Raw genomic sequence first — 15934 nt, 5'->3', positions numbered from 1 at the left:
CCGATGAACGGTTGCTTTGTGACACGCGCCACCAACTTTGTTGACACTTTCACTTTCTCTTCAAGAGCTACTTCCTTCAAAGTCTTAGCATCCACGCGGTACCTCGTACTGATCCATACTTCTTGATCTTTCTTCAATGGACCTAGCACGCATCGCAACATAATGCACTTTGCTGAATCGCATGGCCGTACTGGTATCTGTAACTCAGGATCGTTTTCCTGGTAGTAATCATCATCTTGGAACGTAGTTGCATCTGACGGATCGTCCGTCTCGTCGAGGTCTCGTCGATGTCTGTGAAGCCACTCGAATTTCTTGAACTCCTCGATATCGATCATGTCGCTCTCGCGTCTATATCGCGAGCTTGGAAAATCGGGTCTGTCAGTGGCAAACTCATCGTTAAACCGGTCACGGTTTCTTCCGTAGACTCTGGTATTGCTCGTTCTCTCTTCCGTCTGTTTCTCTTCATGCGTACGAGTATTATATCTGCTTTCGTAATCTCCGTTCGAAATTGCACTGGATGATTCCTCACGCCAAGATTGACTGTAAGTTTCCTGACCTTGATTATTAGTATTGCTACCTAGATAGTCATCATGCGAACCACGTAAAGTGTACGTTCTTTCCTCAGTGTGCGTGAAAGAACCCTGAAGAGGAAATCTTCGGCCATCTTTCAACACGATGTAACCTTTACTATCCGGAGCAATAAATAGCTGACCTTCTATTCTGAGGAATCGACTGTTGCGAGGTTCTGCGGATTCCGAGATATAGCTTTGACCACCATAACGATCCTGAAGAGGGAACATAGAACCGTCCTGGAACTCTATGTACTCCTTCCTGTCAGCAGATGTTCTGAATCTTGCTTTGAACTGTACATACTGTTGTCCCTGTCTACTATATACTTGGTAATCACCAGCTGCATCCTTCGACAATGTGCCAAAGATTCGATTCAATTCTTGCGTGGAGCTGACATTGTGCAAATCAAATTCTCGACTTCCGACTGTCTCTTCGCGGTCGCTAGGGATGAAATCATCTTCCGTAGATGGATGGTGACCACCCGTGGTCGTTCCATAGCGTCTTTCAGCGTCGTATCTATGTTCTCTCTCTTCCTGCAGGCGTCTTTCCTCTTGCTGCTTTCGCCGTTCATCTTCTTCTCTTCGCCATTCCTCTCTTCGTTCCTCTTCCTGCCGATGTCGCTCTAACTCTTCTCGATGACGTTGTAGGGTAAAGTTACGTTCTTGCTCCTCCTGCACCTTTCTCTGTCGAGTCTCTTTCTCCTGACGTAGACGAAGCTCTTCCTGAAGCTTCCTTTGTTGTGTTTCCTCCTCCTGACGCAGACGAGTTTCTTCCTGAAGCTTCCTCTGTCGAGTCTCCTCCTCCTGACGCAGACGAGCCTCCTCCTGCTGTTTCAATAGTTCCTGGTATCTTCTCTCGCTTTCTGTCATAATTGAATCGTGTCTTCCTGGAGGTGAGATCGTATGTCCTGGCGCTTCATCGCTCTCTTTCCAACGACTTTCCACCATAACAGATTGATTCGTACGTGTTCCGTAGGACTGTTCGAGATCGGGCAATCTCGAACCAAAGGATTCTTCTTCAGATTCACGGAACCCTCCGCCTAAAGTTGTAGAACCGTAATTACCGCTTGATTCTGTGTGAAAAACAACGCCACCGCGATTATTAGATAAGTTACTGCTATCGATCGAGCTAGCTCCAGAAGAATTGTGCGTGTACGTTGTGGTGAGCACTTCGGGTTTTTCTCCCGTTGGATTTAGCTGAATCCTCCTAGTCTCGGTAATACTAGAAGAAGAGGAAGAAGAAGACGACGTTGAGGAGGAAGAGGAGGAGGAGGAGTGTCGTGATTTCTGAATATTCGAACTATCGCCACTACTAATCTCGGCCTCTTCCTTCTGATTCACTTTGTTACGATCTATCTCGAAGCCTCTTTGAACATTGATTGTTCTGCCTGACTGCGACTCATCTAAGATTACGCCGGAGTAATCGGGATAATTTAAGTGCACTCTTCTGCGCTGATCCAACTATAATAAGTATTATTATGATTTACATTGTTATATATACATATATTATGTAATATAAAAAAAATAATTTTTCATTTTATACATACCTTCAAACTGAGATAATTTGCATTGGCAGATTCGCAAGCGATCGGACCCGCAGTCTCCGGTTGCTCCAATAAATACATCAGTGTTTTTCCAGATAAAGTCTGCGCAGGCCATACAAGGAACGCTTCTGCTTCGACGATATCCGATGGGCCTTGATTGCGAATGGTATAATTGTGCGTCACCGCTGGCCCCAATTCGAGCTCCGTTGTAATATTTGTGACAGTGTAATTGTCAGGGTTATAATACAGATCCTTGGGCTTGCTCTCACCGTCGACACGTAAATCCGTCTCTATCCAAATCGGCAGTGACAAGTATTCTTTGTTATCATAGATAGTATTAGGATCTTCAGGATTCGTAGAATTGACATGCATATTAAACTCGTAGATAGGCTTCATGCCGTGAGATGTCACGGGCTGAAGTAACACCTTGAATTTCACCAGCTTTCTCTGTGGCAGTGGATTTCCGATATCACAACGTAAAGTATTATTGTTCGATTGTTTGGGCGCAGAACAGTGAACAGGAATTTCTAGAGTTTCTATACGCTCAATTTTGATATAATCGATACCGGCTGGTAGCTGCAGATTGTATGTTGCCTCGAATGCATCTTCGCCTGCGTTTTCAACTAAGACTTCGAGTTCAAGCCTTTTACCAGATCCTAACAAGTATCTGCCAACGTTGGGTCTCACTTTGAGTTGTAAATTGGGTGTACAAATGTTATCGGATCCGCAGTTCTTTCTGATAGAGAGAGTATCCTTCCTGGAGGTTGTCGCACCGAGGACTGGTCTCAATGGCATTCTAGGATCACGACGACGATTGTCAGGAATCCGTTCTTCCTCCAGGCTCATACGCATCTCGGCATCCAACGACGTTAGTTTGTCACGAATATTAGGAGTCACATAGACCTTTAAAAAACGGTGCCAAAGTTGTAAGTCTTAAAAACAGGAAATATAGCATATTACAGAAGTCAACTGTTTATCTACCTGAACTGTGCGACAGAACTGGCGATCACGTTCTACCGAGATCGTGTGATTCATCGTGTTCTTGTTCTCCAACTCTAAGAAGAATAATCTCGGATTCTTTGTCTTCTTTACGTCGAGTACATACTGTATGTTGAAGTTGTGCCTCATGAGAACACCCTCTCCCGTATACCTGAAGCAAGCTCTAAGTGGAAAACACGTGACTCTGTTGTTGTCTGAAAGTGTGCAGTTCCTATTGTCTAAGGAAATCAACTTGGATTCGGAGTCAAAGGACACGTAAGAGTCCATCTTGATTACCGGTCGTGACCTGGAGAATGCACAAAGTTTAACTTCAAAACTAAATACAATTTAAAAACATCTTCTACATCTAGAATTAAAATATCGAGAATTAAAGAATAATTGATGACAACCTGAAAAACATTGCTGCTCCCGACTCGTATGCACCGACTACTAAGTCTGGATAAACATTGCCATCGAGGTCAAGGCCACCGGCTACAGAGAATCCGAAGGTCTGCACCGGATTGTCCAGGTCCTCTGCGTGGATTACCTGGGAATACTTTTCCAGTACCCCGGTCCGTGAACCGTGATAAATGTAGACGGCACCGCGACCATTTGGACCAGCATAGGGCGCGCCGACGACGAAGTCACCGTAACCGTCACGGTCGATGTCCCCCAGAGAGGCCAGCGACAAACCGAAACGTCCGCGGTTGCTTTCGCCGTCCCTGGATAACGATAAGCTTTATCGCCGCGGTTCAACGAACTTGCGTGACACAGGGCTCATTTAACCCTTCGGGTCGGAGTTAATGAACTTGGGACCAGCAGAGATATCCGTTTTACGGACGAATTTTCTCTAAATATATATATTTTTGTAAATATAGTATGTATTATATAATATAATATATTACTTCCCCTCTATTCTTTCTTATTCTTTAAAACTCGTCAAGCTTCATTACCTTGTGTCGAATTTGCGGAACTTTTCCACACCATCGCCCTGATAGATAATGTAAATTCTTCCAGTTTCGATGGTCATTTCTGGATTATCTGGGACTGTATACATGGGTGCACCGACTATCAGGTCATCCAACCCATCCCCATCTATATCGCCAGCAGCTACGGCGTAACCGAAATAAGCGCCCATTTGTTCGCCAGTAAGATTTCGAGGATTCGTCATATTCGATGTGAAAAGTAAGACCTACGATCATATTCTCACGTTAGCCTACATTTGCAATAATGAGACATATATTGCTCTCGTGCAAATTTCATCGCGGTTTTGAAAATTTGGATCCTATCGATTTAAATTTTATATGATATGTTGTTGTTATTATAACTCAATATTTAAATACATAGGAAATATACAACTTTGCATTTCTTAATGTCAGAGAGATTCATTAAATATTACTGTGCGCATTTGATTGAATTTATCTTACAATATTCCTCGCGTTTATTAAAATCCTTGCATTTAGTATGTATATATATGTGTGTATATATATATACTTGAATTCTCTTAACACTTTAATATTACGATCTTTTCTTCCCTTTTTTCTCCTTTCCTCATTTTCATCATCATACTTTTTTGTACGTCATGTTGTCTTCAGATTTCAATCTGTAATACAATATTCTTCTACACACCTTGCCCAGAAGATCGGAACCACGCGGGACGCCAACCGCGGTACCACTATCTCCGTTTCCAACAAAATCTCCTGTCGCGACGGAGTAACCCATGTAACTATCGTCCTCCTTCGCAGGACCCTCTTTAGTGAACATGATTCTCGATCGACTATTCAAGGGTTGTGAAAACGCTTGTCCTATAAAACGATTTCATGACGTTAATAAGAGAGATATCCTAGGAAGCGACGGGAATGCAAGTGTTTTTATGATCACAGCTTTAGTCAAAGGCTGTCGGCCTTTGCTGCAGTCAGGGAATAGCTCGCACAAAAAGCTTCACAAAATCTTTTACTGCATCGAAATGTAAACTAATCGATTTGAATTCGATTTTCATCGGATGAAGAACGATTTGACACTTAATAATTAGTTATAGCAAGCTAAAATTTTTTTTCAAAATAAATTATTCTTTAAAATATTAATTAACTTTCAGGAGAAATAATATTTATCAGGAGCATATATATATATATATATATCTCGCACACATCCATATATGTATGCGTACATATTTAATTTTATAAGATTTTGTGAAAATAACATTATATATAAACATAGGAATGACAAGCTCTTCTATTATTAATCTAGCATTTGTTCTCGCTATTAATATCAAGCGATCGTCACTATGTAGCAACGTTGGCGCAAACTCTCGAGCCAATTAAGGGTATTATAGCTTTCTAGTTGGATCCGTATTACCACGGCTCTTGCTGCATCTGTAGCTTGCTGAAGCTGTAAGAAGCGGGCCTGCACCTGTTAGAAATGATCACCCACCACTTATTTGGCAGTAATTAAAAAGAATCAAGAGTGTACATTGTTACAATTACAACTAATTTTTAATTTATCAGAAAAATGAGACACAAAAATAGCTTTTAATTTATATAATTTATATAAGAGTTTTTTCTTTATTTAATTTATAATAACATAAGGTAAGTAACATAAAATATCAATCATAGAGACTGTAAATCATTCAAATTATGATAAAGGAAGAAATTAATAAAACTATTTACACATTTTCGAACTATAATGACCATAGTTATACTGTATTTATCGATTTTGATTATATAATTAATAACAAGTGTCATACATTAAGCATAAGGATAATTGATTAGAGTTACTGCCAAGCAAGTACAAAGAGGGTGGAAAATACTCTCGTGTTACTTGATACCTGCCTCCGAGGACGATTTCCTGCGATTAATGCAAATTATTACTGCCGGCTTTCACTTCAGTTTTTGCACTCTCGGAAAAAGCCGACAAGCAACACATTGTTAATTTGGCAAGTAAGAAGTCGTCAATACGAGAGAATGGTAGCTTATTAGAAATGAAAGGGTGGAGGGCGACAGGGTAAGACAGGGTGGACAGTACTTTAATTACGGGGAACGCCTTCAAGTGTTCGCGATACCTGATGCTTCGGCTTCGGTGATTAACATCGTCGCCACGAACTTCAACCTCATGACGGCGGCGATCGAGTATATTTGACCTGCAATTTGTTAAAGGAAATTCCCCTCTGAATTATTAGTGAGATCTAGAAGTCGCACGCTCTTTCTCTCTATCTCTCTCTTTCTCTCTTTCTTTCTCTCTCTAATCACTAATCGACATCCGCTCCTCCGTTCTCGTTCAGTCGCACCACCTCGTGGATCAGATAATTTTGATTGAAAAAAAGAAAAATAATAAATACACATCTACGTTAGCTTAAAAAACAGATTTTCGGCCGGCTCACATACGTCCTAAGATATACAGGTGTTATCTTAATAGATTAGACGAAAATTTAGTAAAGGATCTCACCTTGCCAGTAATAACTGCCTGGTGCTCCTATGAAAAGTCTCTCGCCATTCTGAAATAGTAGAAAAATAACTGTCAGTGAATTTCTTTACTCGTTGCGAAGCATGAGGAAGATGTTAAAATCTAATTTATCTCCAGCAACACTTTTGCTCGCATTCACACAATTGTTCTTATACCATTTTCCTTTGTGGAAGACCAAGTATCTCGCAAAACAAAAGAAGCGATAAATAGTACGTGTGATCTTCAGTGCCTCGGGTGCACAACCGAGAAATGGACGCGCTTACGAAAAAAAATCTTATCTTTTTTTTTTAATTTATAAGATAATGCCGTAGATAAGAGAAGGGAGGGCTCGTGCGCGAGTCTGAGATACGATAAATCAACCGCTCGTATATATGCAAGCCGCACATTTGCTGCACGCGTTTGCACACAGCCGCGTCACGCATGTTAAATCATACTAGAAACTGCGGTGGCCTTTACGATAGAGACTTCTCGGTACACGAAGTGCCATCGCCTTTTGATGCACAACAAGAAAAAACGCTACGAGACTAGAGAGATCGATGGCATCTTGATCGGATGATAAAATATCGTGAGATACCACGAATACGATACTTGTCGATGACTTTCTCATAAATCTATAGTGCATTATAAGCTCCGTTACGAAATATCTTCACCATTCCCAATGATTCCTAACGTGCACGGCGATTGAAGATACAGATTTTTTACACGAATCAAATTAAACATGGAAAAAATGTAGTTTTGTTGAAGCTAAAAATTTAGCTAAATACAAATCTGAAAATATTTTTATTGACTATCTAATAAATATTATATTGAGTATAATTATGCAAAAACACTCAAATCAGTTGTTAGAATGTTTTTACACTAATAATAGATAATTATTTTGATGGTCCAATAAAATTATTTTCAGATCTGTATCATAATTAAATTTTTTGCTATCTCAGCAAAAACCGTTCCTGTACGAATCCAATGATACAGCAAGATCTTTTCAAATTTCGCGAATTAGCTTTTGCTTTGGTAAAATTTTAATTAAAAAATTAATCATAGAATTATATATAACCTTAAGTTATTTTTTATTCAAACTTACACAGAAGTCAAAAATTTGCTATTTTTTAAGGCGAAAGTGTAATATGTCGAATTAAGAAGATGAACCGACGTAGTAAATGTGATAAGTACCATGCACTAAAGGACATCTGCGTGGTATCGCATACAGTATGCATTATTTATGACTGCAATATATAATATGGAAGCAACCGTGCTTTTGTCGTGCAACATCTGTCTTGCGCGTTAAATGTACGCGAATCGCAGTAGTTCGTGGCACAAAGACCTCTCGCGGCACAGCGTGCTCTTTTGCGTCCATACAAAAATTATTAATCATCGCAACAGTATGCAACTGATACGCGACAATGGGAGCGCCAACGTCATGACTTAAACGTTCTCCAAAACGTATAACTCACACAACGCCGGCGGTCCCCGAGCGGAGGCGTGGAAAAATCGATGTACTGTTTCAACGTGTCCGCGAAAGGTAAGACGTAACGAACGAGCCGCTTTACGGAACGGAAAATGAATGTGGCACAACCCGTGTAATAAAGCAAGAATTTCATTCGCATCGCCTCCGAGTCTACACGGCGCATTAATTTTCATTTGTTTCCCGAAACGGGAATATATATCCTCTCAGGGAGGAATTATTAAAGTAACACACTCTGCGAGATAGAGAAACCATCTCGAGAGTTTCACACAGCACCTCTTGCGATATGAGACCTCTGTTGAACAGTTGAATCGGTACGTGAGAACTCGAGTGGCTCTCGAAATTGTTGACTCGATGCTGTTGACCCTTTTGCGCTCGTCATTCTCGTGCAACGTATCGAAAGTACTTGTACAATCAGCACTTACGAAACGGATATTGTATTCGATAGTTTACTGAATCAAAGTGAAATCACGGAAGCCCTCCCACTCATTGACTTACACGGGAATTCTTTCGTTTACTCGCAATCAGTGCCACTACTCTTGCCGAGAAAAAATTTACGAAGCGATTAGATGATACCATACAATGTGAAGAGATAAACAGCTAATTAATTTGTCTTTTCCTTATCGTCAGATCTACAACTATTGCGACAACTTTCGTGTATATACATGTAGAAAAAAAGTTGGAGTCCGTTCATAGTCGAGGTCGCGACCCTGTAAACCAGCGTACTCGACTGTGCATTGGCGATGCGTTTTACGTTTTACGTATCGTAACGGTGCAACTCCTACGCATCCAACTAACGGCGGTGTCGAAGTAATGAAGATTACGATTCACATACATATTAATCGACGGTCTATATGAATGATCGCGGGAGAAACTGAATGCGCAAATACGATCATGCAATATGGATGACAACGGATTGAAAATGGAACAGAAAACGTTCGCTACTTTTGCGCGATTATACTTTAAGATCGAATCACGTAGTCTGCGTTATCAAACTGAATGCTAATGTCCCTTGAATATAGCGAGATTAAAATTATAATTACATGAGAATTGATAATCTTAGATACTTATGTCAAATGTAATTAATAAATTTTCGATTAATTGAAATGTTAAGCAGAGTTTGTTTTAATGGAATTTTCAGTTTGAATATTAAGACATTCATTTAAAACAATCAAAAAACTGTGTATAAAGTAAGCAATTAATTTTTTAAAAGGCAGAATTAATCAAATCTCTAAATTAATTTATATACAAATTAAATTACTGAAGAAGATCTGGAATACTCTGTAAATAAATGTCTGATTTTACAAGAAGACTGTTAAACAACAGAAACAGTAGATTCCCTAAAAATCCATTTATCAAGATTTCGTACGAATAGCGCCCGGATCAAAGCGTTAACCGTGCGACAATGTCGTTATACACTCTCTTAAAGTGCACCTACGCGCGGACTCGCTCGCCCACGTGAAGGATCCGCTGCTGCAAGGAAGTAAGATACAATTTCTACAAATCGCACGCAGGAAGAGAGACACGCGTTTAATGCGAGTAGCGAAAGAAGAGCAACGCGGACGAAATCGTGTAACAGGAGATTCCATTTTTACACGATGACGCACTTTCCCTTGCGACACGCGATATCTCGCAATCGCGATGAACGTTGCCGGAGGAATTATCGGATTATGGTCGAAGTTGTTTTGTGTACAGACAATAAAATCGTACTACTATTTTCTGTAATTCTAGACACACGAAAGAGTTAATGGAAATTGTAGAGAAATGAATGATAATGTTGGAACAAACAGCAACAAATGTATTAATAGTAATAGTGGTAACGAGATAAATTGTAATCATTTCACGATTAACATACCTTTAAGATATAATTTAACGTTTTTCAACATTAATCTACAGCAAAAAAAAATATTTTAATGTAATTTAAAACAACAGTAAGCAATTTAGTAAGTAGTAAAATAATAATTTAAAATAATAATTTAAAAAACAATTTTCAAACGCGCGTAAATATAAATGTGATCTGATTGATTTGTGTCTTGTTACGATCAGATAATTAAAAAAACTTTTCACAATCTTCAATAAAGTAATCAAAGGATCTGTCTCTCTTAGAAAAAGGATTCGAAGAGTTGTAGTAGAAAGCGAAAGGATTGTCGCTCGATGGTGAAGGTGCGCGCTTCACGAGAAAAAGAGCACGTCTAGTTTCGTTTTACTCTGCTTATCATGAGAAACGGCGGCCGTTTATAAGACAATGCAGCCGCGAGGATAAAGAGACGACCTCACTGGCGCGTAGGTGGCCTCCTTGCGGCGTCGCACGACGCTGAACACAGAACACGGTGACAGAACGAAATGTCCGAGCCTTAAATGGCCACCTGAAACTCTCCTGCTGTTTGCCTCTTTGCGACCGCTCGCCCTTTCCATCCGATTTCTTTCTCCGCAACCGACGCGCCGGTGATGGCGACGGCGACGAGACATCGCGTCGCATATGTGTATACGCACGCTTTAAACGTGCGGACATAATGTCGTCGTGAGGACAGCGAGATCCTCTCCCTTCGGTGGCGTCAATTTTTCGCCTCGTCGGAACGTTCTCAAGTGACGCGATAACGAACGATCATCCGCCTTCAGTTTTACGCGACGAAGATACCGAAGTGGAAACGGATATACACGAAAAAGTGATTAACACATCGACGGACAGCCACGGGTGTCGTTGTCTTGGTAGAAAATTCATTTTGCAACGTCACTCTTAAATCATGAGATGCATTATCTCTTCTCCTCAACATTGAAAATAGAAAAAGACGAGATAATTTGGACATTGCCATTGCTCAACTTTCGCGTATCGTAGCTCGTCGATGATGAATTACACACTACTACACACACATATATATATATGTATATAAAATAAAAAATTCTTACATACTTGCAGTGAAAACTTTAACAACGAGGTTTTACTAGCATAGAAATTGGATTGTATTTTATTTATTTTTTATACATTAAATTTATTTGCCAGAATTCACAATCAAAAAATTAATTGCGTGCCTTTAAAGTCCAATATTGCTGGCAGAGGAATTCTTCGAACGTTAAATCTAAAGTTTATCTTCTAAATTTTCTATATGCTAGTAAAAATTCGTTTTAAGCCATCACAAATATGTAAGAATTTTTCAAATTTTTATAGTCCGGAACAATATAAAAATCAGTATTAAAGCTCAAAGACTCATATTGAGGACGAAGGATAAAAATTTCACATTATCGCCAATGGAGGACTATATATGCAATCTTTGTATATATCTGCATTTGCGCATATGATTAAACTTCCGGATGCACAGGAGAATAAGCATTGCGGTTACTGCCGCAAAAATTCACTTAGCATATAGCGATCAGAGAACGCCCGATATAAATGCAGCAACTCGGCAATGTAAATTCTCCGTTCCGGTAGAATTACAGTGTTTGTGGCGTCGTTTGTAACACAACCGCCGGTGCAATCGCGGACCGCGTTGGTCCTAATGGATCTCGCGATTGCTTATCAGAATCAAGCGAAAACGCATCCGCTGCATTCCTCCTAGTCGGACCAAACCAGTCCACAAATCCCTCGCTTCTTATACTCGAGTGTATGAAACGTAAGAGAACGTTTCTCCTCGCTGAACAAATTAACGTACGAGCAGTCACGCGCGTTACCTGAGATAAGATATTAAATAAGGAACTGCGTTAAGGTGTTGAGAACCAGGATGTACATACATGCAACTTGATTAATAAAATTAACATATTCGTAATACTTATATCGTGATTGAGAAAATATTTGATTGCTCAACACTTCTATGTATTTTGCAAGATTTCAGTCCATGACGTAGCTTAAAAAGTTGTCACATTGACAAAAATTGCAGCTTAAAAAAATCAATTTTTTAATAAAAAGATAAAATATCATTATAAATGCTATCTTCTAATTTTCTGAAAAAATTTTAAAAACTACGTTCCTAAACTAATATAGTTACATAATATTTAGTTAATATTAAAACTTGTAAACAAAATGAAATAAGATATAGTTTTATCCTGACTTACTCGTGTCAGCTATTAATAAAATTTGAAATAATTCTGTTACTCAACTGAATGCAACGAGGATCATTTTGGAATCCACGTGCATGATCCAAGTGCATGAGTACAATGATGAGTTTACCATATTTTGGTGATCTTTTGTTTGTTGTCTCGCAAATATTATTATAATATTTGTGAGTCGCAGTACATCGGACCAAACGATTCGCATGGTCCGTTAAGAGAACAATAGGGGCCCTTCTCATCGGCCATACAATGTCAAACGTTGCGATCGAATCACGTGCACACCATCGCGATCCGATAGGGTACTCCAGCGACGCGAATACAGCCGGGTGCAATAGCCGTAACTTTTGTGTTCCGGCGCCATCCGTCTCTCGGGCCCTCCCTCGCCAAGCCGGGCCAAACCGAGCCGAGCCAAGCACAGAGAACGCAAAGCGAGCCGTTCTGCTCGTCGAACCCGAAGAATGCGTTTTTTGACGTGTCGAGAGGTGAATCGGAGGTCGACCCGGCTGGTCCTGGATCCCGGTCTGTCTTTCGGACCGCGCGACTCATGCAAGTGGGAAGACAATGATCGATGCGTTTCTCGTATGGGAAGTAATTAGGATAGTCAGAAAATGATGGATTAAAAAATAAATGTGTCCATGTGTCAGATAATTTTTATCTCTTGGATACGTGAATATCTTTATCTGGTAGACTTTAAGAGCCAAAGTTTATATATATATGTTTACATTATACATATATATATATTTACAAGATACATAGAAATATTTCTGATTATTATCTTCTCACTAATCTCTCCAGCAGAATAAATAAATTTTAGAGTGCCTTCGCTTAGACTGAATTTTACGTCAATATTGCACCAATATTTTCATCTTCCCATGATTTCTTCGATTGCTACACGTTAAACAGATTAGCCGGACAGTAGTAAGCAAATACGTGCATTTGTCGTCGTAGTCGGTGTGACACGCAGGGACATGGTAAATGCGCGCGTGGAAGGAACGGAAGGGTCTACACGATATACCCCCCATGGAGTAGTGGTCGGTCCCGATGCTTATACACGTGAAAAATTTGCAACCGAGACAATGGGTTGGGCCGCGTCCCTACGTCCCGTCTACGCGAAACACGACTGGCACGAGCTGTGTTCTGGCGCCAATCGAAAGGGGTTGGGAATAAACGGGGAACGGAGGAGATGGGAAAGACACGCGGGCGCCCCATTCAAAATTGAAATATAACCGCGAAGCCAAATATGTATAAGGGCCACGGTGAAATTTATATTCTAGTGAGTATATACGCATGCACACACGCACCCATAAGTATGCTGCGCTTAAGTGCACGCCAAATGCAGCCGGGAGATTGTAGCGACGACGACGCCGGGCAAGAAACGAGGCCCGGAACCCTGATGAAGCAAGAAACTGTTGCGAGCGAGACTAACGTGGGATAATGCACGCGCGGATAGATGAGCGATGGACTCAGAAAAATCATAAACTGCATTTTTTTTACAGGCTACAATCGCAAGCATAACGGGTATCTCAATTTACGAGAGTAATTTGATGTTGAAATAAAGCAGCAAAGACTACTGGTTATCATATTCTTTCTTGTTAAATTAACCAACATTTATCATAAAAAATGATTTTTGTATTATACATGATAAATGTCCATGATGATTTATAGTATAAAAAATGTAAAATAAGAAATGTAAAGTTTGATAGCAATCGAAATAACCATTCAAGTACATAATTATTCTCCTTCACAAATCATATTAATGTCTTTTCGATCAAAATGTCTTCTAAAATATAATAAGTGATTAAAATATAATTGATTATATTTATAAATATAATAACTAATTTAAAAAATAAAAGATATATAATAATATAAAGTTTTCATGTATAGGTATATATGATAAATAATGTTAAATATATTTAATATTTTACCATTCAAAAAGTCGTCCAAATAATTATTATCTAATCAATTTCAAGTAAATCTAAGAATTGCAATGAATTGCGGAGAAATCGTGCAACATCATCTGATCAATTGATCCACGTCGAATCTAATTCAGAATGTTTTCTCCTTGAGAAGTTCGACAAAAGAATACGTTCATACTAAAGAAGCTTGAAGGCTTATATTTCAATTGTCGAATTGGAGGTCGTGTACGGAAAGTCGGGCCGTATCGATTGATAGCGATCGACTATCGATCGATCTTCTCTAGATCGTTCATCAGATAAGCTGCGGTACCCAAGTAACCCAGGCACGACAGAGGTTGGTACCAGCAGCGGTGATTTAACGCGAAGATCGATGGTCGATTGCATTCTCGATGGCGTCGAGAGGGCCTCTAAATCACGATCATCAAGTTTAGCATACGCAAGGATTCTTTGCTACCGTTTGAGTTGTCGTACAATGGTGTTTGTTTTTCGAAAAGAGAAATGGGCGCGTAAGCGCAAATAGCACGTACATTTAATTTAAAAAATCGTATTTATCTGGATTTAGTAAAAAATTTCTAAAAATAAAAAATTTATGAAAGATTTCACAAAAGCAAATTCTGTTCATGTTTTTTTAATAATTTTAATACAATTAAAAAAATTTTTTAAATAGATTTTAGCATTTCATATACATATATATGTACTCGTATATATAAAAGATATAGAACATAAAAGTAAAGTTAATGTCTGTAATATCAGGAAGTTCCGTTTTTTAGAAAGTGCACGCAAAAAATTATAAGAAAAAAGAAACGTCGATCTGGAGAAACGCTCAAGTACACCTAAAATTATCACATCTACGGAGTATGCACCATAGGCAAGCATATGCGATTGGGATTGAGCGCGGGCGGACATATTAACATAGAATGCTGAAACAGAGCTAGAAGTCGGGTACGGGTCTGCGACATGCATTAAACATATGCCATATAATAGCCGCGCAATTCTGAATTATACATCCGTAGCGAAGATAGCCGACTTGAGTGTCCGCGGAATTGTTCCACCGCGCTTGCTTCTTTGGCGATAACCGAAGCCGTCTCGATGCGCAATAACGATACTCAGTGCACCACTCGAGTACGAGAGATTCTGAAAGTTATGGGATATTTCTTAGCGTGAAAGAGATTAGATCGTAGTCACTAAGTCACAGACGATTTGAAAAACCGATTGCGGCACGATAGAAGCGTGTCGCGTCGTAACGTGTCTCGTAAAGTAATTTTACTTTACGATATAAATGATCTTTCATCGACTTTCAAGTATTAAAGCTGAAACTGCAAGTTGATACCCATTTGAATTTCTTTACAAAACTTTCTGTACAAAAATACACACAAGAACTTTCTGTTGTAAAGTTTCGCAAAAAGATACAGCATTAAATAAAAATATCTTCTCTACAAGAGATCTTCAATTTTTCTCAAATTAGTCGATAAAGGATATACAATTTGTACGATATTCTGAATGCAAACTTGCGCACCATTTCTGGTAAATGTCTTAAATATTCTTACTACAAAGAGAAAGAATAAAATATGTGGCCATAATGTATCTTTTGCATCAAAACTTTTAGATAAAGTAAAAACGATCATTGTATTGAGAGAGACAAGAAGTAAAAGTTGCAGTAGCTACCAATTTGTCGATGACTACTGCCGATATTTATAGCAACACCGTTTAGATGAAGTAGGCATATCAACGCGTGGGGATTGTGCAGGTGTAACAAACATCCTACATGCAGAGGCAGGCCTACCCGGAGATGTATCTCGAAATGAAAAGCGAGCAAAAGGTGCTCGAGACGCCTACGGTCCCTGGCCCATCGGACCCGGCGATCTGCCGGAGAATCGAGCATTGGACAAGACAATCGTACACGAGAGAGAGAGAGAGAGAGAGAGAGAGAGAGAGAGAGAGAGAGAGAGAGAGAGAGAGAGA

The 15934-nt window shown here is 39.5% G+C and overlaps 1 protein-coding gene across 3 annotated transcripts in view; it reads right to left on the bottom strand.

Moving 5' to 3' along the window:
- Nucleotides 1-15934, bottom strand: part of if (integrin subunit alpha inflated) — a 68422-nt gene that overhangs the window by 1620 nt on the left and 50868 nt on the right. The window contains exons 6-14 of one of the 3 annotated variants that reach the window (XM_018456321.1): nucleotides 6533-6581; nucleotides 6150-6227; nucleotides 4721-4896; nucleotides 4045-4283; nucleotides 3502-3813; nucleotides 3095-3398; nucleotides 2117-3016; nucleotides 1317-2030; nucleotides 1-1265 (exon numbers count right to left, since the gene is read on the bottom strand). The exon at nucleotides 1-1265 is cut by the window's left edge and continues 133 nt beyond it. In XM_018456321.1, coding sequence (XP_018311823.1) covers nucleotides 1-1265; nucleotides 1317-2030; nucleotides 2117-3016; nucleotides 3095-3398; nucleotides 3502-3813; nucleotides 4045-4283; nucleotides 4721-4896; nucleotides 6150-6227; nucleotides 6533-6581 — 4037 coding nt within the window. Of the gene's footprint in view, nucleotides 2031-2116; nucleotides 3017-3094; nucleotides 3399-3501; nucleotides 3814-4044; nucleotides 4284-4720; nucleotides 4897-6149; nucleotides 6228-6532; nucleotides 6582-15934 lie in introns of all 3 variants that reach the window. The other 2 variants (XM_018456320.1, XM_018456322.1) reach the window with 2 other exon arrangements.

The sequence above is a fragment of the Mycetomoellerius zeteki genome, unplaced genomic scaffold (assembly GCF_001594055.1).
Source record: "Mycetomoellerius zeteki isolate Tzet28-1 unplaced genomic scaffold, Tzet1.0 scaffold565, whole genome shotgun sequence".
NCBI classification, from domain to species: Eukaryota; Metazoa; Arthropoda; class Insecta; order Hymenoptera; family Formicidae; genus Mycetomoellerius; species Mycetomoellerius zeteki.
Note: the sequence above shows the minus strand (reverse complement) of the source record. Positions and strands in the feature narration are given on the sequence as shown.